Below are 24,466 nucleotides of genomic sequence, written 5' to 3'. Positions count from 1 at the left end.
AGTGGGTGGATGCAGAGCCATGGCCACCGAACAACAAAAGGAGTAGAAATAGGAGGCGGAGCGGGTAGGAGGATTTTGATGTGCCACCACACGTTCCGGCGAAAGTACCGTGGCCGTTTCCATGGCCGGCTCTGGTATTCATCGACCTCACCGACAAGGACAACTACGATGACCACTAGTTCTAGGTTTTAATTATGTTTTCATTTTTAATTAATACTAGTTGATGCCCCACACGTTGCTGCGGGAATTTGTAGCATTATTTAGGAAAAGTATAAGCTTACGCAGAAAAATATTATTAATTAGATAACCGATAAAACATAGCGATGTAATTAATAACTGGAATTCGTTCTACGCATTGATGTGAACTATCAGTTCATCTAAAGGAATCATATAGAAGAAGCAATCAAACACATAGCAATTCCGGTAACAGGATAGCCTCAGATGCTCCAACTCAAGAGAGTGAAGAGACACCCCACCTACTAATAAAAACAAATCCTTGTCCAAAAATCAACTTGAATTTTGCTCCGAAGTAGTACAAAGAAAATGATAATAGGTATGATACAATCATAAATAGTTATTGAAAGGGCTGCAGTTCACTGAGCCAATGATTTCAAATTCTGGGCAGAAGCATATGTTTGATCCTTCTATTATGAATTGGCATTTTTGTGACGAAAATTCAAGATTGGCTTTTCATTCATCAAGAAGGGGTAGTACGTACAGGGTGTAAGTCAAAAGTAATCGGCATACGAACCGTAGTCAGGCAACGGGCCACAAAGCCTAAAACGTCTTTAATCTCGCTCCCTCGCTCTTGGGATCAGTTGGTTGATCTCATTCTTGTTATCCCCTGTTCAGTTCGCGAGCTCATCAGTCAAACGCAGGAACCTGCAAACAGATTAGATGAGATGAGTACTTACAGGGCATCATAATAGTCCAAAGAGAGGGATGATACTTCTGATAGAATCAGATTCAGTCCTAGACTATCCTCCTTGCCATGGGACTATTGGCTCCCGTGGGTGTGGAATCTATGCGGCGCTTCCTGGACGGTGGCGAGGAGGGCCTGAGGTAGCTGGAGACCAGGATATCTCACGGCTGGCTCGTCGGCGAGGTGGGCCGGCGCCAGTCGAAGACGCCACACGTGGGCGGGGTTACGGGAGGGTGGGCTCGACGCACTAATTGTTACAACAAGGAGAGGTATGCCATGTAGATTGGAGAAGAAGTATACAACGATGGGGAATCCTCTAGGGGAAAACTGAAGTAGGGAAGCCGTGCCATCGGGCACTTTGATGAGAATTGATCGTGAAAAGAAACTGAAATGGAGAAGCGGTGTGATCGGCCCCAACTTAGTGGGCCTTGGGCAGTAACTGAAACGATGCATGGTGAAGAAACAGAGCGTTGAAATAAAAACGCAGAAAGCTAATTGAAAAATGATAAAGCTGATGTGGCAATTGTGATGAGGTGGATAGGCTGCATGTCAAGAGAAATAAGGTAGTGGGGTGTTTCTATTTAGATATAGTAGATACGAACTTATGTTTTCTTTTTAAGAACGGACTTATGACAACAATGTATATGTTTCTAATTCACTAATTGGTAAAAATCTGAAACGCGCCTCACTACGCTGAGTGCACCTATGAGCGGGCAAACATGGCCAGACTTCGGTGGCTGCCTAGCCGACCCAAACAAACAAAAGACAGATACGTTGGATTTGTGACACCCCGAGACGGACGCTCTAGAAGATTTCCCTCTCTTCCGTTGTCGTCGTATTATTATTTTGTTTGCCGCATTCATCATCGCATCATGCGCATCATCTGCATTGCATCGACACTTCGTTGTCATCGGTTTTCAAAACTTGCATCCGTTATTAGTTGCCGGTTCTCTCCGTTCTCGTCGTTGACCGTTTTGAGCCCAAGCACACACGCACACGGCCGCGACATCGTCAAAATCTTATTTTTAAAAGTGTGTAAAAAATATTCTCTTATTAGGTTAAAACTTGGCGTGTGGTCTTATTTTAATATAGGTATGTCGTCTGCCAATTTTCGTCGCAATCGAAGTTTGTCTGATACCCGAACAGTCGACCGTAGCGGCACCGTCTTCGGTGTATCGTAGGACGTTTTTTCGTTATTTTTAACTCTGCCGCCGAGTTGCCCGTCTTCCCTCGCGTCTCATCCTACACCCCCTCTACACAACCTAGCATAACCTTAGGACGTTTCCGGAGCCGTCCGATCGAAATCGGAGGGTCCGAAAACGTCCGAAAACCTAACCCTAGCCCGTGTCTATAAATAGACAACCATTCTCTCTCCCTCGGTTCCCGTGCAAACCCTAGCCCTAGCCGCCACAGCTAGCCTCCTTTCTCTCTCCTCGAGCCGTCGGCCCGCGGAGCCCGCGTTGGGCCCGTCTGAGCCCATCTGGATCCGGGTCAGCCGTCGCAGCCCCGCTCCTCTCCCTGCTCCTCCCGAGAGCCTCACGACGTCCCGCGCCGCGCTAGGCAGCCTAGCGCCAGGAGCCTCCCCAGCAGATCCGCCCCAGAGCCGTGGTGAGCAGCCGCTCCTTAACCCCCGCCATGTGCACCTTATAGTTATTTTGCACTTGCAGTTTCGGCCCGTTTAGAATTTAGGTTTTTCCCTGGGATTTAATAATTTCAGGAAATATTAGATATTAGAACGGTTATGACTTTTTATTCGTGCGTCGGATCACGACGAATGTTATATGCAACTCGTGTAGAATTTCGCATAGATTATGATTTTACAACTTGCATGCATGTTTGGAGTGGTTTGACCCGGCGTTTGCCTAAAATTACGTGATGTCCTAATAGGTTAATTGTTGCGTAGATATTTTTATGCGCGTCCAGATTGTTCAAATCCCGTAGATAAAATGTTCATGTTGTTTCGGACTATTTGCCATGTATTTTAGAATAGTTGTTTGCATTTTTGCATGTAGGTTCCGTCGCTTGTTTGCTATGTCGTGTTTAGGACATATTCTCGCATATATGTGTGGCATCAGTTTTATTTTGCAACCCCACATATTATATATGTTTTCGTGGTAGAAAAATCTATAGAATTTAATTGTGCCTTTAGTTTTCCCTTCTGAGTAAGTTAGTGTGCAAGATATTTCTGCCATGTTGCTCTCTTGTCTATTTTGTGTGATTTAATCCGTGTGTGATATGCATGAGTTGTGAACTAGAGATATGCTCTTAGATATGTAGGCCAGCCCCTGGTATTTTTGGTTGCCTTAGAAATCTATGTTTAGGTGTTGTTTGCTTGTTGCCAACATGCCAGAAAATAGTGCTGATTTGGAGATGCTGAAATATTTCTAAGTCTGAAATATGTTATATTTTGTTGTTGTCTTTCCATGAGTTTGGAGTTGGTCCAATGGAGTTAGTTGTAGTCCTTAAGATTCTCTAGCATGCTATAAATTTTCATGTCATTCGGTGCCCTGTAGAATATTGTTTTGTTGCTGTCAATATGCCTTCAGATCGAAATATGCACTGTCAAAAACTGTTATTTTCTCTAAGTCTGAAATTGTGTGTGAGATGCCATTTTGTGAGTTCTTTTCCTAGTGATCCATGCTGCCATGCTAGATGTTATTAGTAGTATGTTGTAGTGCATCTTGACCACTGCTGTCTCATGCCTTGTTTGAGCATTTTAGATTTATGTAGCTTGTTGATTTGGGGTGTAGAAAATGCCAGGTTGCTGTTTTTGACAGATTATGACTTTCTTGCATAGCTTGTATTTGTTGAACCGTTGCTCTGTTTTGATCGTGTCCTATATGAAACTTGCTTAGAATCCCGTATAGTTTCATATTACGTTGCTGTCTTCTTAGTTTGGAATGTTGTGGCTGCCATTTGCATACATATTGCATTCATGGCATCGTATCTTGCGGTGATCATATCTTTTGAAACGTAGCTTCGTTGGAGATGTTCCATATGTGTAAATTGATTGGAACGACGCATAGAATCATGTGAACCACTTTATTTTATTGTTTAACAAATATTAAAACGTGTTAGTGCAGATCTGGACATAATTAAAAATTAACGTATGAGGTCAGTTCGGAGATGCTATAAGTCGTTTCCGACCTCATTTAAAATGCCTAGATAGGTAGATTAATTACGCTTCACCTCTTGCCACGTTTAACCACAATTAATATTGTCGTGTACCTAATCGGGATAGAACTAAATAATTCGTATGTGGAGTTTCGTCAATATGCAACTCGATGCATATTGAACTTCACTTAATGTGTAGTGTTTGATTGTTGTGAATTGACATGCCATGTCTTGCATATATTCAACTGACATGCATCATATGTGGATTGCATCTTGTCGTGTATGTGCCGTGGTGAATATCTGTGTTGATGCTTGTTCCCGGTTTGCTTCGTCTCGATAGATTTCGGCAAGCGTGTAGGAATGTGAGGATCCGTTCGACTACATCGGTTCATCTGCTTCACGGAGTCATTCTTCTTCCAAGCGAAATCTCAGGCAACATGACCATTTCCCTAGATACCATTACTATCATTGCCATGCTACTTGTTTCATTTACTATCATTACCATTACTATCATTGCCATGCTACCTGTTAAAATATCAGCCTCTCAACATTGCCATGAAAACCTTCAACATGATCACAACGTAGCAAACCACTGATTGGCTATGTTACCGCTTGCTTAACCATGTGTTAGTGTTCCTAGTTGTAGGTGCACTTGCTTCCATGTGATAACATGGGTTCCTTGTTATATCACCCTATAAATTGGTATGTAATTTAATGCACCTATATACTTGGTAAAAGGTGGAAGGCTCGGCCTTTCTAGCCTGGTGTTTTGTTCCACCTTTGCCCCCTTAGTTTCGGCTACCGGTGTTATGTTCCATAATTGAGCGCTCCTAACACGATCGGGGTTGTTATGGGGACCCCCTTGATAGTTCGTCCTAGATTAAAACTGGTTTGGCAAGGCCCAACTTCGGTACTACATTTGCCTAATAACCTAATAAAAATGCATAGGGACCCGCCGGCACCCGCGGAGTAATTAATCAACCCCCGGGCCAGTGCTCCGCATGAGTGTTGGTCCAACCTGTCAACCGCCGGTGGCTACCAGGGGCAACTCTGTGTTTGGCCTACCAAAAGTTTGGACAATCCGTCATGTCCTGAGAACGAGATACGCGGCTCCTATCGGGATCGTCGACACGTCGGGCGGCCTTGCTGGACTAGTTTTACCTTTGACGCATGTCTTGTGCATCGGGATTCCGGTGAAGCTTTGGGTAATATCAGAGTTGAGGTTTTCCAGTAAGGAGTCCGACGAGATCGCGAGTTTCGTGATCGAGGATTTCTATGCGGCTTGTGGTAATTTGTGATGGACTAGTTGGAGCACCCCTGCAGGGTTAAATCTTTCGGAAAGTCATGCCCGCGGTTATGTGGCAACGTGGAAACTTTGTTTAACATCCGGTTCTAGATAATTTGAAGTCAGCTTAATTAAAATATGCCAACTGAGTGCGTAACCGTGATTGTCTCTTTCGTGAGCTCCTTCTCTAATCGAGGACACGGTGGGGTTATGTCTGACGTAAGTAGGTGTTCATGACCATTCATTTGATCATCAGTAGTTCACGTCCGCTATGCGTAGATCATCCCCCTCTTTATTCTTGTACTCGTAAGTTAGCCACCTCAAATAAATGCTTAGACGCTTGTTGCAGCCTCACCACTTAACCATACCTCACCATTAAGCTTTGCTAGTCTTGATACCTTTGGAAATGAGATTGCTGTGTCCCCTGTGGCTCACAGATTACTACAACACCAGTTGCAGGTACATGTAAAGGTTACTTTGACGTGAGCGCGATGATTGTTCATTTGGAGTTTTTCTTCTTCTTCTTCATCGATCTAGGATGGGTTCCAGGCCGGCAGCCTGGGATAGCAAGGATGGATGTCGTTCTTTTCTCGTTTGTTTTCGTCTGTAGTCGGACCCTGCTCTTCTTCGTGATATTTATGTATTGTACTGATGTGACTCTGATGTAGCTTGTGGCGAGTGTAAGCCAATTCCATATACTCTTCTCTTCAATACATGTACTTGTAACGATATCCATTCTTGCGAAACGACGAGATGCGCTTCTATCCCTGTCGAGGCCCTCGTGCCAAAATAGGGATAGGATCACATCTTGGGCATTACAAGTTGGTATCAGAGCAGTACCGACCTAGGAGCCTCCTTGATTGTTCAAACTTGGCCGAGTCGAGTCTAGTGAAAAACCGCTTTGAGTCTAGTTATATATAAGAGAGTAGGTTTCTTTTTTCTCCTCGTCTATGCTATCGTGAGGTTCACGACTTAGGAATTTCAATTCTACTCCTCTTATCACTCATAAATTTTTTAGGATCACGCGGATATTTTTGGAATCTATATGATGTCGATGTGACAGAGTTCTGTCTTGGTGCCTCTTGTCTGACTTGATTTCTTCCCGGGAGTTGAGCTCCAGGGGATTCTTGAGCACATCGATATCATTCAGGTTTCTTAGTATCTCAAGACGAAGGATGTTCGAAATTGCTTCAATACTAGTAGTGGCGAGAGGAGTCAGGCTTCCCCAGTACTGGTGCAGATAGATCCGGATGTATTGCCATACTTAGTATCATTGTGATTACGAGTGTCTAAGATAGATGAGTTTCCGAGATTCTGGTTAGTTGTTGACGAATGTGATACACTGGATGGGTTAGTATAGGAGTTGAGTGATATATTACTCCTTGTATCCGTGGACCAGATTGCATGACCAGAAAATTTCGAGAGTTCTTAGGTGGTAATTCAAGTAGTTACTTATAGGACAATCTTCCAACAAATGCATGATGTTAGGTTGGGGTTCGACATCTAGTGGATTCGTTTGTTCACGGTCGTTTTACAATGGTTCTCGTTGTGTCTTAAAGAGCCTTGTAGCTTGCTACGACTCGGGGACGCTTCGTATGTCGTGTGCACTGCCTTGCACATGATGGCTACTGTAGGATATAGCCCGTGCGAGCCTCATCCACGAAAATATCGGACGAAATCTCTCTCATGAATTTGTTCTCGCTTGTTTCATAAGCCTCACCCCTTTGTTTAGTTGGAGTATGGTAATTCGAGTTGCTTTGATGTCAAATGGTGATTTCATATCTTTTCCAATAGGTGTTCCCATATTTTTGTGGGAATGCAAATTCTTTTGCTCAATTAAGTTGTGTTTTCAATTCTTGTCAACCGGAGTCGTCTTGTCAATTCTTTTTCAATCGGTGTGCTTCTCTTCAAGTGAATTTAACCCTCTCCAATTTTGCAAGATCATTCTCTCATTTCTTTCCAGAGTTCTTCTCATATGTCCCAAGTTGTCTTTGTTTTTCCCGCCCTCCCGCCCTTTTCTTCAATGATTCATTATCATCCAAGTGCATTTCATTCCATTGTTGCTTCCACTATATGTTCTTTTCTCTCTTATCCGGCGATTCATTGTGAAGATTCTCAGGAGTTTCTAGTTAATCATTTATTCATTCTTGTTCTCTTTCCGGTGGATTCAATTCAAGCCTCTCTTGTTATTCTTCCATCTCTGTTCTAGCCGGAGTGTTGAAAATGTCTCAGAAGTTTCTTGTTTTTAGTCCTTTGAATTATTTCGAGGTGCTCAACCTCATGAAGTTTTCATTTGTACCGGTGCTATCTCTCTTTCAAATCTATTGTTTCGACGGTGGTTTCTTTTTAGTGGGCCCTAGCCCACAGGTTCTTTCCGAGGATCTTTCGTGTCTCTTCTAATCTTTTGTGGAAATCTCTAATTCTTTTCAACTTTGACGTAAGTATGAGTTTCATCAGTCATATTCCTTCTTCAAGGTCAATTTGAATTAATTCCCAGATTTGGCTCAACCTTTCATTCTTCATTATTCCAGAGTGTCTCAGTTATTCTTGGTGGTGTTCTCCTCAGCATTTTCAGCTTGGAAGATCGAAGTAGTGTTTCTCTTAAATCTTGGTCCATTCTCTTGAAGATTCATCATTTCAGCTTTCTGGCATCATCTTGAACTGTTCCCAATCATGAGAATCTCTTTCTTGCTATCCGGTGCATTTCTGAGTTGATTTCATTCTTGATCCTCCGAAGGCATCATTTCAGAAGATTTCTTCGTCCTCAACTTTCAGCTTTCGTTCTCAAATTCTTCTCAATTGTTGTCTCTTCGTTCGTGTCTTTATTATTCCAGTGCCTTGTTCAGTTTTCTATTAGGCGGCTCAAGATCTCTTCATTTTCAAGGTGTTCTTCAAGATTCTTGTGGTAGTAGTTCTCATTTTTCTTCTTCGTTCTTTCTTGCCAAGAGCTAGTTTCTATTCTTTCTAACGGAGGCTTTGTGATGTTGCTCTCTTCAATCTATCATTTTGTCTTTTCAAGATCATATTGTTCCCTTGTTCAATTTATTTAGTTTATTGTGAATCTTCTCAAGATCTTCCATTGTATCGAACTTTTGTCCCCCTTTCCTACCGAAGTGCTGCCGAAATTTTGTTTGAACTCTTGATTGTTCCTCATATCATTCTTCATCTCTTGCAACCTCCAAGCTTCATTGTTTTCACTCGTTGTCAAAAGCAACTAAGTTTACCTTTTGCTCTTGCTCTTTCTCTTCCCCTTTCATTCTTGGATCTCAGGTCGAGATCCTCTTGTAGTGTAGGAGAGTTGTGATAGCCCGAGATCGACGCTCTAGAAGATTCCCCTCTTTCCGTTGTCGTCGTGTTATTATTTTGTTTGACGCATTCATCATCGCATCATGCACATCATCTGCATTGCATCGGCACTCCGTTGCCGTCAGTTTTCAAAACTTGCATCCGTTATTAGTTGCCGGTTCTCTCCGTTCTCGTCATTGACCGTTTTGAGCCCGACCTCACACGCACGCGCCCGCGGCATCGTCAAAATCTTGTTTTTAAAAGTGTGTAAAAAGTATTCTCTGATTGGGTTGAAACTTGGCGTGTGGTCTTATTTTAATATAGGTAGGCCACCTACCAATTTTCGTCGCAATCGGAGTTCGTCTGGTACCCGAACGATCGACCGTAGCGGCACCGTCTTCGGTGTATCGTCGACGTTTTTTCATTGTTTTAACTCTGTCGCCGGGTTGCCCGTTTTCCCTCTCGTCTCAGCCTACACCCCCTCTACACAACCTAGCATAACCCTAGGACGTTTCCGGAGCCGTCCGATCGAGATCGGAGTGTCCGAAAACGCTCGAAAACCTAACCCTAGCCCCTCTGTCTATAAATAGACAACCATTCTCTCTCTCCCTCGGTTCCCGTGCAAACCCTAGCCCTAGCCGCCACAGCCAACCTCCTTCCTCTCTCCTCTAGCCGCCGGCCCACGGAGCCCGCGTTGGGCCGCCACAGCCCCGCTCCTCTCCCTGCTCCTCCTGAGAGCCTCGTGCCGTCCCGTGCAGCGCTAGGCAGCCCAGCGCCAGGAGCCTCCCGAGCAGATCCGGCCCAAAGCCGTGGTGAGCAGCCGCTCCTTAACCCTCGCCATGTGCACCATATAGTTATTTTGCGCTTGACAGTTTCGGACCGTTTAGAATTTAGGTTTTTCTGTGGGATTTAATAATTTCAGGAAATATTAGATATTAGAACGGCTATAACTTTTTATTCGTGCGTCGGATCCCGACGAATGTTATATGCAACTCGTGTAGAATTTCGTGTAGATTATAATTTTACAACTTGCATGCATGTTTGGAGTGGTTTGACCCGGCGTTTGCCTAGAATTACGTGCTTTCCTAATAGGTTAATTGTTGCGTAGATATTTTTTATGCGCGTTCGGATTGTTCAAATCCCGTAGATAAAATGTCCATGCTGTTCCGGACCCTTTGCCATGTATTTTAGAGTAGTTGTTTGCATTTTTGCATGTAGGTTCCGTCGCTTGTTTGCTATGTCGTGTTTAGGTCATATTCTCGGATATATGTGTGGCATCAGTTTTATTTTGCAACTCCACATATTATATATGTTTTCGGGGTAGAAAAATCCATAGAATATAACTGTGCATTAGTTTTGCCTTTCGAGTAAGTTAGTGTGCATGATATTTCTGCCATGTTGCCCTCTTGTCTATTTTGTGTGATTTAATCCGTGTGTGATATGCATGAGTTGTGAACTAGAGATATGCTTTTGGATATGTAGGTTAGCCCCTGGTATTTTTGGTTGCCTTAGAAATCCATGTTTAGGTGTTGTTTGCTTGTTGTCAACATGGTAGAAAATAGTGTTAATTTGGAGATGCTGAAATATTTCCAAGTCTGAAATCTGTTATATTCTTTTGCTGTCTTTCCATGAGTTTTGCTAGTGATCTAGAGCTCCTTTGGGGTTGGTCCAATGAAGTTAGTTGTAGTCCTTAAGATTCTATAGCATGCTGTAAATTTTCATGTCATTCGGCGTCCTGTAGCATATAGTTTTGTTGCAGTCAATATGCCTTCAGATCGAAAACTGCACTGACAAGAACTGTTATTTTCTCTAAGTGTGAAACTGTGCGTGAGATGCCATTTTGTGAGTTCTTTTCCTAGTGATCCATGCTGCCATGCTAGATGTTATTAGTAGTATGTTGTAGTGCATCTTGACCACTACTGTCTCATGCCTTGTTTGAGCATTTTAGATTTATGTAGCTTGTTGTTTTGGGGTGTAGAAAATGCCATGTTGCTGTTTTTCACAGATTATGACTATTTCTTGCGTAGCTTGTATTTGTTGAACCGTTGCTCCATTTTGATCGTGTCCTATATGAAACTTGCTTAGAATTCTGTGCAGTTTCATATTACGTTGTTGTCTTCTTGGTTTTTAATGTTGTGGCTGCCATTTGCATACATATTGCATTCATGGCATCGTATCTCGCGGTGATCATATCTTTGAACCGTAGCTCCGTTGGAGATGTTCCATATGTGTAAATTGATTGGAACGACGCATAGAATCACGTGAACCACTTTATTTTGTTGTTTAACAAATAATAAAACGTGTTAGTGCAGATCTGGACATAATTATAAATTAACGTATGAGATCAGTTCAGAGATGCTATAAGTCGTTTCCGACCTCATTTAAAATGCCTAGATAGGTAGACTAATTACGCTTCACCTATTGACATGTTTAACCACAATTAATATTGCCGTGTACTTAATCGGGATAGAACTAAATAATTCGTATGTGGAGTTTCGTCAATATGCAACTCGTTGCATATTGAACTTCACTTAATGTGTATTGTTTGATTGTTGTGAATTGACATGCCATGTCTTGCATATATTCAACTGATCATGTATCATATGTGGATTGCATCTTGTCGTGCATGTGTCGTTGTGAATATCTGTGTTGATGCTTGTTCCCGGTTTACTTCGTCTCGATAGAGTTCCACAAGCGTGTCGGAAAGTGAGGACCCGTTCGACTACATCGGTTCGTCTGCTTCACGGAGTCGTTCTTCTTCCAAGCTGGATCTCAGGCAAGATGACCATTTCCCTAGATATCATTACTATCATTGCCATGTTACTTGTTTCGTTTCTATCGCTATGTCTCATTGCCTACCACCTGTTAAAATATCAACCTCTCAACATTGTCATGAAAACCTTCAACCTGATCACAACCTAGCAAACCACTGATTGGCTATGTTACCGCTTGCTTAACCATGGGTTAGTGTTCCTAGTTGTAGGTGCAGTTGCTTCCATGTGATAACATGGGTTCCTTGTTATATCACCCTATAAATTGCGATGTAATTTAATGCACCTATATACTTGGTAAAAGGTGGAAGGCTCGGCCTTTCTAGCCTGGTGTTTTCTTCCACCTTTGCCTCCTTAGTTTCGGCTACCGGTGTTATGTTCCATAATTGAGCGCTCCTAACACGCCCGGGGTTGTTATGGGGACCCCCTTGATAATTCGTCCTAGATTAAAACTGGTCTGGCAAGGCCCAACTTCGGTACTACATTTGTCTAATAACCTAATAAAAATGCATAGGGACCCACCGGCACCCGCGGAGTAATTAATCAACCCCCGGGCCAGTGCTCCGCATGAGTGTTGGTCCAACCTATCAACCGCCGATGGCTACCAGGGGCAACTCTGTGTTTGGCCTACCGGAAGTTTGGACAATCGGTCGTTTCCTGAGAACGAGATACGCGGCTCCGATCGGGATCGTCGACACGTCGGGCGGCCTTGCTGGATTAGTTTTACCTTTGACGAATGTCTTGTGCATCGGGATTCTGGTGAAGCTTTGGGTAATCTCAGAGTTGAGGTTTTCCACTAAGGAGTCCGACGAGATCGCGAGTTTCGTGATCGAGGATTTCTTTGCGGCTTGTGGTAATTTGTGATGGACTAGTTGGAGCACCCCTGCAGGGTTAAATCTTTCGGAAAGCTGTGCCCGCGGTTATGTGGGAACGTGGAAACTTTGTTTAACATCCGGTTCTAGATAACTTGAAGTAAGCTTAATTAAAATATGCCAACTGAGTACGTAACCGTGACTGTCTCTTTCGTGAGCTCCTTCTCCGATCGAGGACACGGTGGGGTTATGTCTAACGTAAGTAGGTGTTCAAGATCATTTATTTGATCATCAGTAGTTCACGTCTGCTATGCGTAGATCATCCCCCTCTTTATTCTTGTACTCGTAAGTTAGCCACCTCAAATAAATGCTTAGACGCTTGCTGCAGTCTCACCACTTAACCATACCTCACCATTAAGCTTAGCTAGCCTTGATACCTTTGAAAATGAGATTGCTGAGTCCCCTGTGGCTCACAGATTTCTACAACACCAGTTGCAGGTACAGGTAAAGGTTACTTTGACGTGAGCGCGATGATTGTTCATTTGAAGTTTCTTCTTCTTCTTCTTAATCGATCTAGAATGGGTTCCAAACCGACAGCCTGGGTTAGCAAGGATGGACGTCGTTCTTTTCTCATTTGTTTTCGCCCGTAGTCGGACCGACGGACCCTGCTCTTTTTCATGATATTTATGTATTGTATTGATGTGACTTCGATGTAGCTTGTGACGAGTGTAAGCCAATTCCATATACTCTTTTTTCAGTACATGTACTTGTAACGATATCCATTCTTGTGAAACGACGAGATGCACTTCTATTCCTGTCGAGGCCCTCATGTCAGAATAAGTATAAGATCGCATCTTGGACGTTACAGAATTGTCCCGTTAGAGTAGGCATAACATAACACAAAAGAAAATCTTCAAACTTATCAAAGGACTATAAACCCTACCACGATCTAGTCACAGCGCAACATCATCGTGTCATAGACATGTTAAGGAGCTCAATTCGTACAGTTACAAGCAGGTATTGCTTAGGACAGAGTACTTCCTCCAAGCTTTCTTTCCACACTAGTATTATGATTCAAGACGAGCACTTCACATCTTGATTCGTTAGGTCGAGTTTCCCAACTATACACGCTAAAAACAGTAGTAAAGGCTCGAAGAACGAATAAATGGGTGTATGTGGAATTATGAGTTGGTACAAATAATAATGTTACAAATCGTTAAGATAAACCGACCCAAAACTGTGGCTCCATCATTACAAGCTCTCTCACAAGTATGAAAAAGGTCGGTGCTCTTGCAAAAAGACACAATATAGAAGTAAGTTCAAAGAATTTACTTGGGTATTTGGTTGTTGCCACTTGCCAGTATGTAAACGGTTTTCCGTTTTCATTATAATGAAGAAATGTTGATCAGTATGGTGTGCATTTCGACGGTGTTGCTTGAGCTATTCAAAGGACAACTAGCGATCATCAATTCTTCAAACACTAGAAGATCGTCCGAGAATGAAGAAGCACAAGCCCAAACCTGTCTATTCTGTGGCAACTGATCAAAACGAATGCCTCAACGGATATATTTTTCCACAGAACTAGCAGGGCAGCTGTTCCTTTTCGTTGCATAGGAAACCATAGACCTGCCTCAAGTTTCCCCTAGATGGCCGTGCATTAATGGCATATTTGCAAATGAATACTAGCCTCTTCCTCATCTCCAACTTGGTGATGTCTCTTCTCATAAAAGATTCGCCGCAGTCGAAGCACCCTTGAGATAAATAGGTACCGATTAGTTCAAGATGAATAGACACGACTTAGTTGACGTATATATAGTTCTACAGAGCATTACCTAGTATTCAACAAGATTTGATTGCAACATGGTTATCCATGGTTAGAAATGAGCGCAGAAAAATAAATTTGTATGTCATACAGCTATGCGGACAAATAAGAACGGAATCCCTATTTACTCTTGAATGAAATCAATAATTGCAGTTGCATTCATGATTATGCTTACCAGTGTCACTGAATAACCGTGTGATTATTGCCAAGGCCACACAAATGCTTATATCTTCTCCTGAAAGGGCAGGTAAAAAAGGAGTTAAGACAACAAGCATGGACATAAACTTTTTGCTAAATAATGTTATTCGAACAAATAATGCCCACGCTAACCTATTACCAAAAATGATTTGTGGTTGTTACACGATACTTGGTGATGTGGCGTTTACTTGCCACCATAGGAGTCTAAAGTTAACTCATTTGGGCCAAATCATTGTTTGTGGCATGACCAATGAACACTGGCACGGAACCATTTAACAGCCAGCAAAGGGAGCCACTCTAGCGCACTTTCTCCACCGACATAACCAAAAAGGATCATTTATAGGGGGGGGATTTTGCATCCCTAAACTGTCTGGCTATCCTAGACACTAAAACTGGATAAATATAACCCTCAGCGCTGAAAATAAGGTACAGTACCGGTTTTGACTATTTCAAAGTGGTTTTAGATGAGATGCTGCACACACTGTCTGCCACAGTACCTCCAGATCACTCAAAAGAAAAAACTTGAAAATATATAAGAGTAAGGTCTTTCATAAGTTCAACAATTTTTCAAAACAAACACCCGAAGTTAAAAATGTATTTCCTCCTGATTTTCCAAGTTCAAAACAACAAGAAATAAAATTATAAATATGACCAAATGTTTTCAATCTTGAAATTTTTGGGAATAAACTAGTTTCCCTGAAATTTTCACTTAACGCACGCGATGATGCAGAGGTCAAGTGCCAGAAAAATAGGTGCCAAGACATCTAAACACACTTTGAAATAGTCAAAACTGCTTTGAACTGATCCAGGGAGAGGGGGGGGGTGTTGTTGTCTGGTTTTAGAGTTTAGCGGTGCTGTGCACTCAAGCTTTAAAATAAGTTTGGATGCTGGTATTTGAAAATTTTTAGTTCCGAAGGGGTTATTTATAATAATATAATCCCTCGGTACAAGGCCTGACTCTTTGGGTGTTTGCTTGAAAATATCATAACAAGTTTTCACTAAATTTATAACAATTTTTCAAGACAAACACAAAGTTACAAAATCTGCGGCAATTAATATGGATCAGATGGAGTAATAACGTGTTCACAAATGGTATAGTTTTCTACACGGTACAAGGAAAGTGCATGCAATATTTTCTTTTGGTAGGTGAACTTTGTCAACTCACCATTTTGACAACATAGCAGCATTTTTCTCCCTGCGATTAGATTTTTCTTTGCAAAGCTAACCGCTTTAGGAAGATTTTTTAACAAAGAAAATCGCTCATCCTTGGAACCCTGCAAAACGGAAATATAGAAGTTGATGTCTGAATAAAAAGGAAACACAAAGGGTAAAAACAATATCACTGACCACAATAGGTAGTTCAAGGTAAGAATCTTCTGATGAACTAGAAGGCAATCTTGATGTGCTGTCACAATTCAATATGCAATCCATATCAGCCAAGCCATCTGCAACTACATAAATAAAAGGACATAAAAACACTATCATTAAGGTTCTTTGCTATGTAAACTAATTATTATTTGGTAAATGAACAACGCTATTAAAGCTGGTGCACAGTTAATCAGTATACCTTGCATGGTAGATGCTACTGCAAGGTTTGATGTTCCAATCCAGAAGACTACATGACCACCATTGGAGTATTGTGTATTTGCTGGAGCAATAGTAGAAGGGTTTGAGTTCATAGGTTGTGTGATAATTGTATGATCTCCCGTGTAGGGTTCGAGTCCATGGCTTGAGCACTTTGCATGCTTAACTATAACTTGTGGAGAATGTTCACCCCTCTGTGCACGGTAAACCCTATCCTTTTCAACAATATCAGCAACTAACTGATTACAAAGATCTGGTCCACCATCAAGTAGATCGTACGAATGCTTCCAGAATAATGTAGGAGTTAGACCACGTGCCCAACTCTCTTCATCATCTCCTGCACCAGGAATATAGCGCCAGCTGAATTCCGACGAGGTCCTTTGTGTAGCCACTGTACCAGATGCAGATGCTGAAATTAATATGATGGGAGTGAAGTCCCATAACTGATGATCTGGTACTTCATTCAACCATATACGTGTGTTTTGTGATATCCACAGTGGACGGAGTGGTTTTCGCAAACCTAATGCAAGAGAATGAATGTCTGCACCACAAGATTCAAATAGGTCCGTCCATTCTTCAATACGCCCCTCTATTGCATTTTTCTCGGTTTCTAGAACCCATACAGGAAGATGAACTGAGCTATCCCAGTTTGATGAACCAGAGTACTCTTCAGCATCCCCGTTTGATGCAACAGCTGACTAGCAGACAAAATTATGGAACATTGTGAGAACAAGTGAACACATAATTATATTATTCTTGCAAAAAGAACAATCCTCAACATGGAAACAAAGGCTCAAATAACAGAAAAGGAAGAGATACTGTAGTCCCTCCAATCCAAATTAATTGATGCTGCTTTAGTACAAAGTTATACTAAAGCTGCGTCAATTAATATGAATCGGTGGGAGAAAGTAAACGACAATATACGGTTGCGAGTTGTGAATTCATCCCAAATAGCAATGTTGATAGTAAAGTGGATGCCATGATAAATCATGAAATTAGCACTGCCGCTCTTGTTTTGCCATGTAGTTTTCTAGAGTAATAAACTAATAATAGCTTGGTCCTAGACATTAAATTAATATGAGGATAATGCTAAAACAGGCATACTGAAACGTGTGGTCTACCGTACAAATTTCAAATATAGTGATTCGCAAATACAGGCATACCAACCATTTCAGATTTCAATCCGCTACCTTGGTTGATAGCTTGCAGTCGATGCCTCTGAATGGCTCGATTGAGAACACAGCACCAAATGGGTATGGTCTTTGCCATGCTATCAGGAAATCGTTTCCCTTTCCTTGTTGAATCAACTATTATGCACCCTCCTCTTTCCCCTGCTCAAAGGGTGCCAACAAAACAAATTATGCTCAACTTAAGCTAAATCCCCAAAAGTTCAGGCATATTGCACTCTCCATTCCATTGTCGCCAAAAACATACTGTATATTCAATATATAGCACTGTATACGCAATAGTTCAAGAGTTCAAATGATGAGCATATCTGCAGTTCTGCACTCATATTCACACTTTTGGCAGTGGATATTTGAATTAACCCCAAGCGAACGAAATTGAATCATTAATGATTCAGAGAGGCAAAATTTCTCCGCACCCCTACTTCTGGATATGAACTGCTTACTACAAGTTGTACAACGAACAGGTGGGGAGCGAGATGCACAATATACCGGCGAGGAGGGCGAGGTGGAGATTGAGGCGGGCGGTGGAGAAGCCCCAGTTGCCGGCGTGGCCGTCGGTGGACTTGAAGTAGCAGGTGGCGGCGAGGGAGCGCGGCTGCGCGTACCAGAGGCCGCAGCGGAGGTTGGCGACCAGCGGCAGCGCCGGCCAGAGCGCCGCGATCTCGGCCACGAAGGCCGCGTCGTCCGCCACGCTCCGCAGCGCGTTGTACAGGGTGCTCTCCCGCCGCTTGATGCGCCTCGCCGCCTTGTAGATGCTCAGCGTCCCCTCCTCGGCCGCGTGCTCTGCCGCCGCCGCCGCCGCCGCCGCCGCCGCCGCCATGGGGAGAAGATGCGGGCTCTGGTTCCTGAGCAGAGTGGCGGCTCGGACTCGGAGGAGGTACCGGTTTGGTCTGTGTCAGGCGCACGTCGCCGCCTCTTTTCCCTTTTTGTTACTGCGGATTTCCTCAGTGCCACCGTCAGACCTAGTACACCGTGAGCTAATCAAACAGTGCAAGGTAAAGGCAGTCCGAAAGAGATTTGTTTTCCGAAGTAAATAGAAGATCCGTGATGCTTTAGGAACTTTCAAGGAAAAAACCTTGATAAATTTTACCCCCTCTTCATCAAGATATAAGATGACGTTTTTTTACACTAACATCTTATATTTCGATATGGAGGAAATATTGATTAATCAGACAGTTTACGAATTATTACAAGCGGCTCAACAAGCTATATGTCGTCAAGTACTTAGCGACAATGCAAATTTTGCAAAATGCGTAGCTTAAAGTTCGATTCCTCTTTTCGTCGGTGTTTCTGCATTCCTCATAGGACTTAGAGCGGGTGTTTATCTCCCGGATAATTGCGTCATGGTGACCACATCCTCTTGTATGGATATTTTTAGGGCAATGCTCCGCGTGCGGGCCGCCCGACCCGTCAGCTGTACGCGGGCCGCGCCGTTAGATCTTCATGCAGCATTTTTTCCTCGATGCAACAAAATTCATTCACGATGCAACAATTTCATCAACGGTTACAACAACAAAAAAGTTGTAGACAAAAAAATATTTACGTGATCGTAGCAAAAAAACGAAGCTGATGATGCGTGGTAGAAAAAAAAGGGTTGTAGCAAAACAATCCGGTGAACTCGGGTTGCAACTCTGACGAACGTGTATGCAACTTTTTTAGTGAACGGTTGCAGCAAAAAATGATGCCGGTTGTAGCAAAAATTAAGACGGTTGTAGCAAAAATCAAACGCCGGTTGTAGCAAAAAAATTCAACGAACTCGAGTTGCAACCAAACGTGAATGCAACTTTTTTAGTGAACAAGGTGCAACAAGAAAGAAAAGGCTTGTAGCAAATTTAACCGCGTTTGTAGCAAACCTGCACTAAAAAGTTGTTGCATGTGTGGATCAGTGTATCAAATTTATACATAGTTGCAGCAAATCTGTAATAAACATCTTATATTTCGATATGGAGGAAATTTGATTAATTAGACAGTTTACGGGATATTACATGCGGCTCAACAAGCTATATACGTCGTCAAGTATTTAGCGACAATGCAAATTTTGCAAAATGCGCAGCTTCAAAGTTCGATTTCTCTTTTCATCGGTGTTTCTGCATTCCTCATAGGACTTAGAGCGAGTGTTTATCTCCCGGATAATTGCGTTATAGTGACCACCTCCTCTTGTATGGATATTTTTAATGACTTGTTAAGTTTCAAAAGTGACACGAGAAAAAAGAAAAGAGAAGGAGCACAAACAATGGCATGAGCCCATTGAAAGATGAAGTCAAATTGAGTTTGGAGGTCACCATCGGATAGCCCTCCCCACGATGAATATTATAAGGATAACACGGACCGGAGTTTGGATGCGAGAGTTATGACAAGTTCAAAGGGGCTTGTGTTGACAACAAAATTTGGCTTGCTTGATTCCGTTTTCAAGATGGCCTTAAATGAATAAGTTTTCGAAAAGTTATTCGTCTTGTTGAGGTAAACAATTTTACTTTTTTATCATTTAAATTCAAGATCGTATGCAAATTCTAGAGCCAAAATAGGCTGGCCCAAAATAGCCAAAATAGACAAAATAGCCAAATTCAAGATCGTATGAAAATCTTTAGTCCCGGACCGTGTAACGAACCGGGACTAAAGGACCTGCCTCTGGGGTGCTATGAGGCGCCCACGTGAAGCACCTTTAGTCCCGACGTGTAAGAGGGTCGGGACGAAAAGGTTAGGCCTTTAGTCCCGGTTGGTGAACCGGGACTAAAGCCCCTTACGGGCCGGGGCTATAGGCCCTGTCCCCACTAGTACCAATGCTTTCAGTCGCCCGATCCAGACAACTAAGAGATAATCAGAGGCAATATGCAGTCTATGTATCTATCATCAATTGTCCACTAGGGCAAGGGCCTCCCTCGCTAGCAAGATCAAGCTTCAAGCATCCGAGCATCATTGGTTTCTTGGAAAACAACCTCAGAGGAGCCTAAATAGTAAATACACATGATAATTTCGACACACTACTTCCATGACCTCATGCACCCTGTCCTTGAAAATGCATCGTCTACATTTATCTTTGCCCTATCCTTTAGAGGGGTCAGCCAAATATAACTCTTCGGTTGCACTTGTTTTACTTGAATAATCTAATTAACTTATTTTGAAGTCACTTGCAAATCAACTAGGAACCTCTAGACAAAAGGGTGAGTGGAGACTTGAGAGGTTGCTTTGGAACTCCCCATCATGAATCACCTTATGCCTAGCTATCAAGATCATCCACAAGGTTAGCACCATCGAAGTAAACTTCACATGAGTAACGAGTTCATCTTGGAGAAAATCCATTAATTTGCACTTGGTTCATTCATCATACTTTTATGGTCCACCATTTTTTCCTTAGCCTAGGACACAGTGGCGTAGCTGGGGGGGGGGGGGGGTTGGGTCCGGGTGGTCCATGGATCACCCTGAGATTTATCTACAACCTATATATTATAGCGAAAAATAAGTAAAATATAATATAAATAATTAAGTATAAATGAAAGTTTTATTATTGAACCACCCTGAATTATTGAGCTGGCTACGCTACTGCTAGGCCACCACATCGAGGCATAGAAAACTCTAGTAAAGAATGTTGCCATGAATCGTAAAAATGGCGTTGATCTTTAACAACTCATTTTGCTATAGATAAATAAAACAAACTCAACTCTGAGGACTAGAATTTCTGTTACGCTTGTGAAAACAGGGGAGGGGATTTGCAGCACCCAGGTGTGGGGCATGCAACTTTATTTTTCTTTTGGCTTTCTATTTTCGATTTTTCATATTCTTTGAACCAGAAGTTCAAATTAAATTTTGTTTTCATATTCATGTTTAGGGTGACGAGGGATTTCAAATGAGATATATTTTGAATATGTTTTGATGTACTAAAAAACTCGTCTGAACTTGATTCACAACTTGATACACATGATCATGCGCCACCCCGATTGATTGTAGATTACTTGTCACCCTTCCGTCAGCGATATGCGTTGCATCTGAGGTGTTAACATCTCATGCATTCTTGCTGCATCTAACTTCCAGCAGGAAACAGACAGCACCTGAGTCTTAACTCACTGTCAGTGAAATTGTCAGCTTGTCTCACCCCTTGAGCTTGCTGGTAGGCAGTCTTTTTCACAAAATTGGTGTGTTTCGATGTGATTATCCCTGTCCCTGTAGTACCAAGTTGTCCTTTCATCCAATATTCGTCGATATCCGTCTGAATCTCAAGGAACCTCTGAAAAACCCTCTCATTCAAGCAACTTGGCCAACTCGATATGCAAATGTTCAGTCAAATCTGCTGTACCTGTGCAACTTATTGAATTGCTGCCTTAATAAGTACTTTCTCTGTTTTAAAATAAGTATCGGAAATTTAGTATTAAATCAGTATAAATTTTATATTAGATGAACAACATTTATTTAAAGACGGAGGGAGTAATTGACTAGTCAAGTACACCTTATCAGTTCATTTTTTGTTCGTTAACAAATCCTGTTGAAGTCGACAGGTCATACAGGACCAGCTCGATATTAATTTTCATTTGAAGCCCAGGCAGCTATCGCAGCCCCACCATAATAGCAAGCATGATACTCGTTGCATTTGGTCCTTGGTTAAAATTTGGCCACACTTCGCTGCAACTAGTATGCCTATATTGACCAAGGTATTGAATGTCAAAATCATTGCATTCTGTTGACCTGTGCACTATCCATAAGTATCTTTTAAAAGACTAAGGAGCACAAAAAGAATTCCCCCCTAAAAAGGGTGGACTAAAGGAGGGTGTGCAAACCAAAGAGGACACGACTAAAAAGAAGTTGGGTTGGTGTCTATCATGTTTTTTTGAGGAATGTTATCTATCATGTGAAGTCTTCGAAAATTACTCGCCGGAATTTCAAAATATTTCAGATAGTAGCCTTAATTGCTAGGGCATCTTCAGTGTCAATCCTTAAACCGTCTAGACAGAACGATTCAGACGTGTTTTACCATTTAACATGGACCTGTATTTGGGCTGCATAATCCCCCCTCCCCCCAGAACAGACCAGAAACAAACTAGGGATGGGGGGGGGGGGGGGGGGGGGGTTCGACCGCTGCCGCGCCCGCGTTTGACAAACTTGGTCCACCAGAAACCCCTCTTCCATGCCCGCATCTTTCCCCGCCTAGAGCATTCAACACCGCTCTAAAGTATCACTGTCGCATTCATGCCGGCTTAAAGCGACGCAAGATCTCTCAACGCCGAGGCATTGAAGAGGCGCGCTCGCTGAAAGGGCGGCCCTCACCGGTTCCTGGTGCATGCGTTTGTCCGACGTTCAAACGACCGCCCATCCGTCCGCCTACCTACATAAAAAATATGCGGTTACTGGCGAACTGCATCACATAATCAGTCTGCCGCCCACCATTCATCACCTTGCTAGTTGCCCTGCCATCCGCCTACTATATAATCCACAAGCCCGGCCATAGCCGCGTCCAACATTCTCTGCTCCCTTTCTCCTGTCTGCATCATGCCCGCCATGGCCTCCTCGAGCTCCAAAGCCGTGTGGAACAACCTCTTGTCTGAGCAAAAAACATGAGATTGTTGCGGACTGGCATGTTGGCGGGCAGATGGATGCCAACGTTGCGGCCGACCGAGTGAAAGAGGCGGCCAACAACGAGTCGACGCTACCATCCTCGCCGGCCAATGTCGGCATCACCATCGGCGAGGCCCATGCTCACTACATCGAGATGGTATCAAAAGAGTGTCGGGTTCCGTTCCAGCAGGCACATGTCGTCCTGGAGTGCAACACCCTCCTCCTTGATGAGCACCAACGTGCATAGGAGCATCTCGTAGTCAGCATGATTGAATCAGGGTGGACGTGGACATGCCTAAGTAGGAGGCGATGATCGAGTCCTATCACTCTGCCCACAACATCCACCGCGACCACTGGCGGTATAGGCGCCTTCACGGAGTTCAACGAGGCGGTTGATGAGATCTATGTGAAGAGTGAGGACGAGGACAAGGTTGCCAACTTTGCCATGGCCATGCCCAATCGCCATGACCACGAAACCGACACGTCTGCGGGCGCCGTCGACAATGAGGAAGAGTAGCGCATGGAAGGTCGTCGACGCTTGTGTCACGGGTAGACCATCACTCCTCCCCTCCCGTTGAAGCCAAGCTTGGCGGGCTCACTTCAGTTTTAGGGGCTCATGGCCGACCGAACATGAGAAACGGGCGTCGCGGTCATTTATACTAGTTTTAAAGTAGGGTTTAGTTGAAATATGTTTAAAAGCAATGAATTTTATTTAATTTAAATGAAAAGCACATGGTTTTTGTAATAATTATTCAAGTATGAATGAATATGGTCCGGTATGTTTAAATATGCATAAAGTTAGTTCAATTTTCCTTAGATTTCTTTAAAATTGTAAATGAACATATGTGGACAACTTTGGATGGTCAGTCCCCGTATTCGTGTCAGCGCACTAGTCCTTCTGTCCGCATACAAATGCATTGTCCGGTTTGAGGGTCGGTGGTGAAGATGCCCTTATATTAAAGGAATATGATAAGTGGTCTCGTGAATATATATGATTACAATTTATTTTGGAATATTTAATGTTAACTGTCAATGATCTGAATGCAAAGCTAGCATGAAGTTATTTTTTTCCCGGTTGTTTAATCTATAATAGTGGGCCATGCAACAAAGCTACTCCATCAAGGTAGGAATAATTAGTAAAACATCTTGAAAGACTTTTTTTGGTAAAGCATCGTAAGACTTGAATCTGTAATCAAGTGCAATTCTTCCAGGTGGCCAGCTGCATGAGAATCAAGACAGACATGGTTGAATCTAAAAAAACAAAGGACAGGCGTGATCGATCAAACCAAAGTACATCTCATTTGCTGGTTGTCTTGTTTTGGCACCTTCTATGCTCGTCAAATAAAGTAGTTAGTTTAAAAAATCTTCCATGGAAAATTAGGCATGAACATGATACACTTGACTATTCTATTCCTCTCCCTGTCAGTAAAAATGAATAATGAATCTACACTTTGGATATGTTTATATACATCTGCCTGCAGTCCCTAATGGAATCTTAAAAGAAACTGTCACAAAAGAGTTGATCGTCAATCTTGCAAAACAAATACTACATCTGGCCTTGTGATGCGGAGGGACACAGCACGAGTGACATCACGGCCGCCAGAAGGGCCAGATTAAACTGGTCGTGCGGCCTGCGGCGGTGTGAACTTGACCACGTAAACACATGGTGACATGGGCGATGAGAGATGACTCCTGTCTTGTTGCGTCCGGCGTCCTGTACTGCGGATTCCCTCGTGGCCGGCGATCAATCAGTTGGCCCCCGAACCCGAACCGATGCTTCACGTTGCACAGCTGCTACTTCAATTATTTGCGTGACAGGAACTTGAATAATCAGCCGAATCCTTAGCCTCGTAGCACGCCAGCCCGGGATGCTGAGATCAGTCTCCAGAACTCCAATGTTTTCTGTGTGGTCTCCTGGACCAAACAGTCTCTCTCCCTCGAA

The 24,466-nt window shown here is 42.9% G+C and overlaps 1 protein-coding gene across 4 annotated transcripts; it reads right to left on the bottom strand.

Annotated features, from left to right (window-relative positions):
* Positions 1-13,348: 13,348 nt before the first annotated feature.
* LOC123412629 (tRNA A64-2'-O-ribosylphosphate transferase) lies at positions 13,349-17,880 on the bottom strand. 4 transcript variants are annotated; one of them, XM_045105581.1, is made up of 8 exons: positions 17,470-17,880; positions 16,961-17,124; positions 16,314-16,491; positions 15,777-16,184; positions 15,557-15,660; positions 15,375-15,483; positions 14,187-14,246; positions 13,349-13,940 (listed from the first exon to the last, which is right to left on the bottom strand). In XM_045105581.1, the coding sequence occupies exons 1-8, from the start codon at positions 17,798-17,800 to the stop codon at positions 13,771-13,773; spliced, it is 1,524 nt and encodes a 507-aa protein (XP_044961516.1). In that variant the 5' UTR covers positions 17,801-17,880; the 3' UTR covers positions 13,349-13,770. The 4 variants fall into 4 exon arrangements, with proteins under 4 accessions (XP_044961516.1, XP_044961514.1, XP_044961513.1 ...); XM_045105579.1 differs by having other exon boundaries at positions 15,557-15,654; positions 15,777-16,491; positions 17,470-17,879; XM_045105578.1 differs by having other exon boundaries at positions 15,777-16,491; positions 17,470-17,878.
* Between the last annotated feature and the right edge of the window lie 6,586 nt (positions 17,881-24,466).

The sequence above is a fragment of the Hordeum vulgare genome, chromosome 7H (assembly GCF_904849725.1).
Source record: "Hordeum vulgare subsp. vulgare chromosome 7H, MorexV3_pseudomolecules_assembly, whole genome shotgun sequence".
NCBI classification, from domain to species: Eukaryota; Viridiplantae; Streptophyta; class Magnoliopsida; order Poales; family Poaceae; genus Hordeum; species Hordeum vulgare.
Note: the sequence above shows the minus strand (reverse complement) of the source record. Positions and strands in the feature narration are given on the sequence as shown.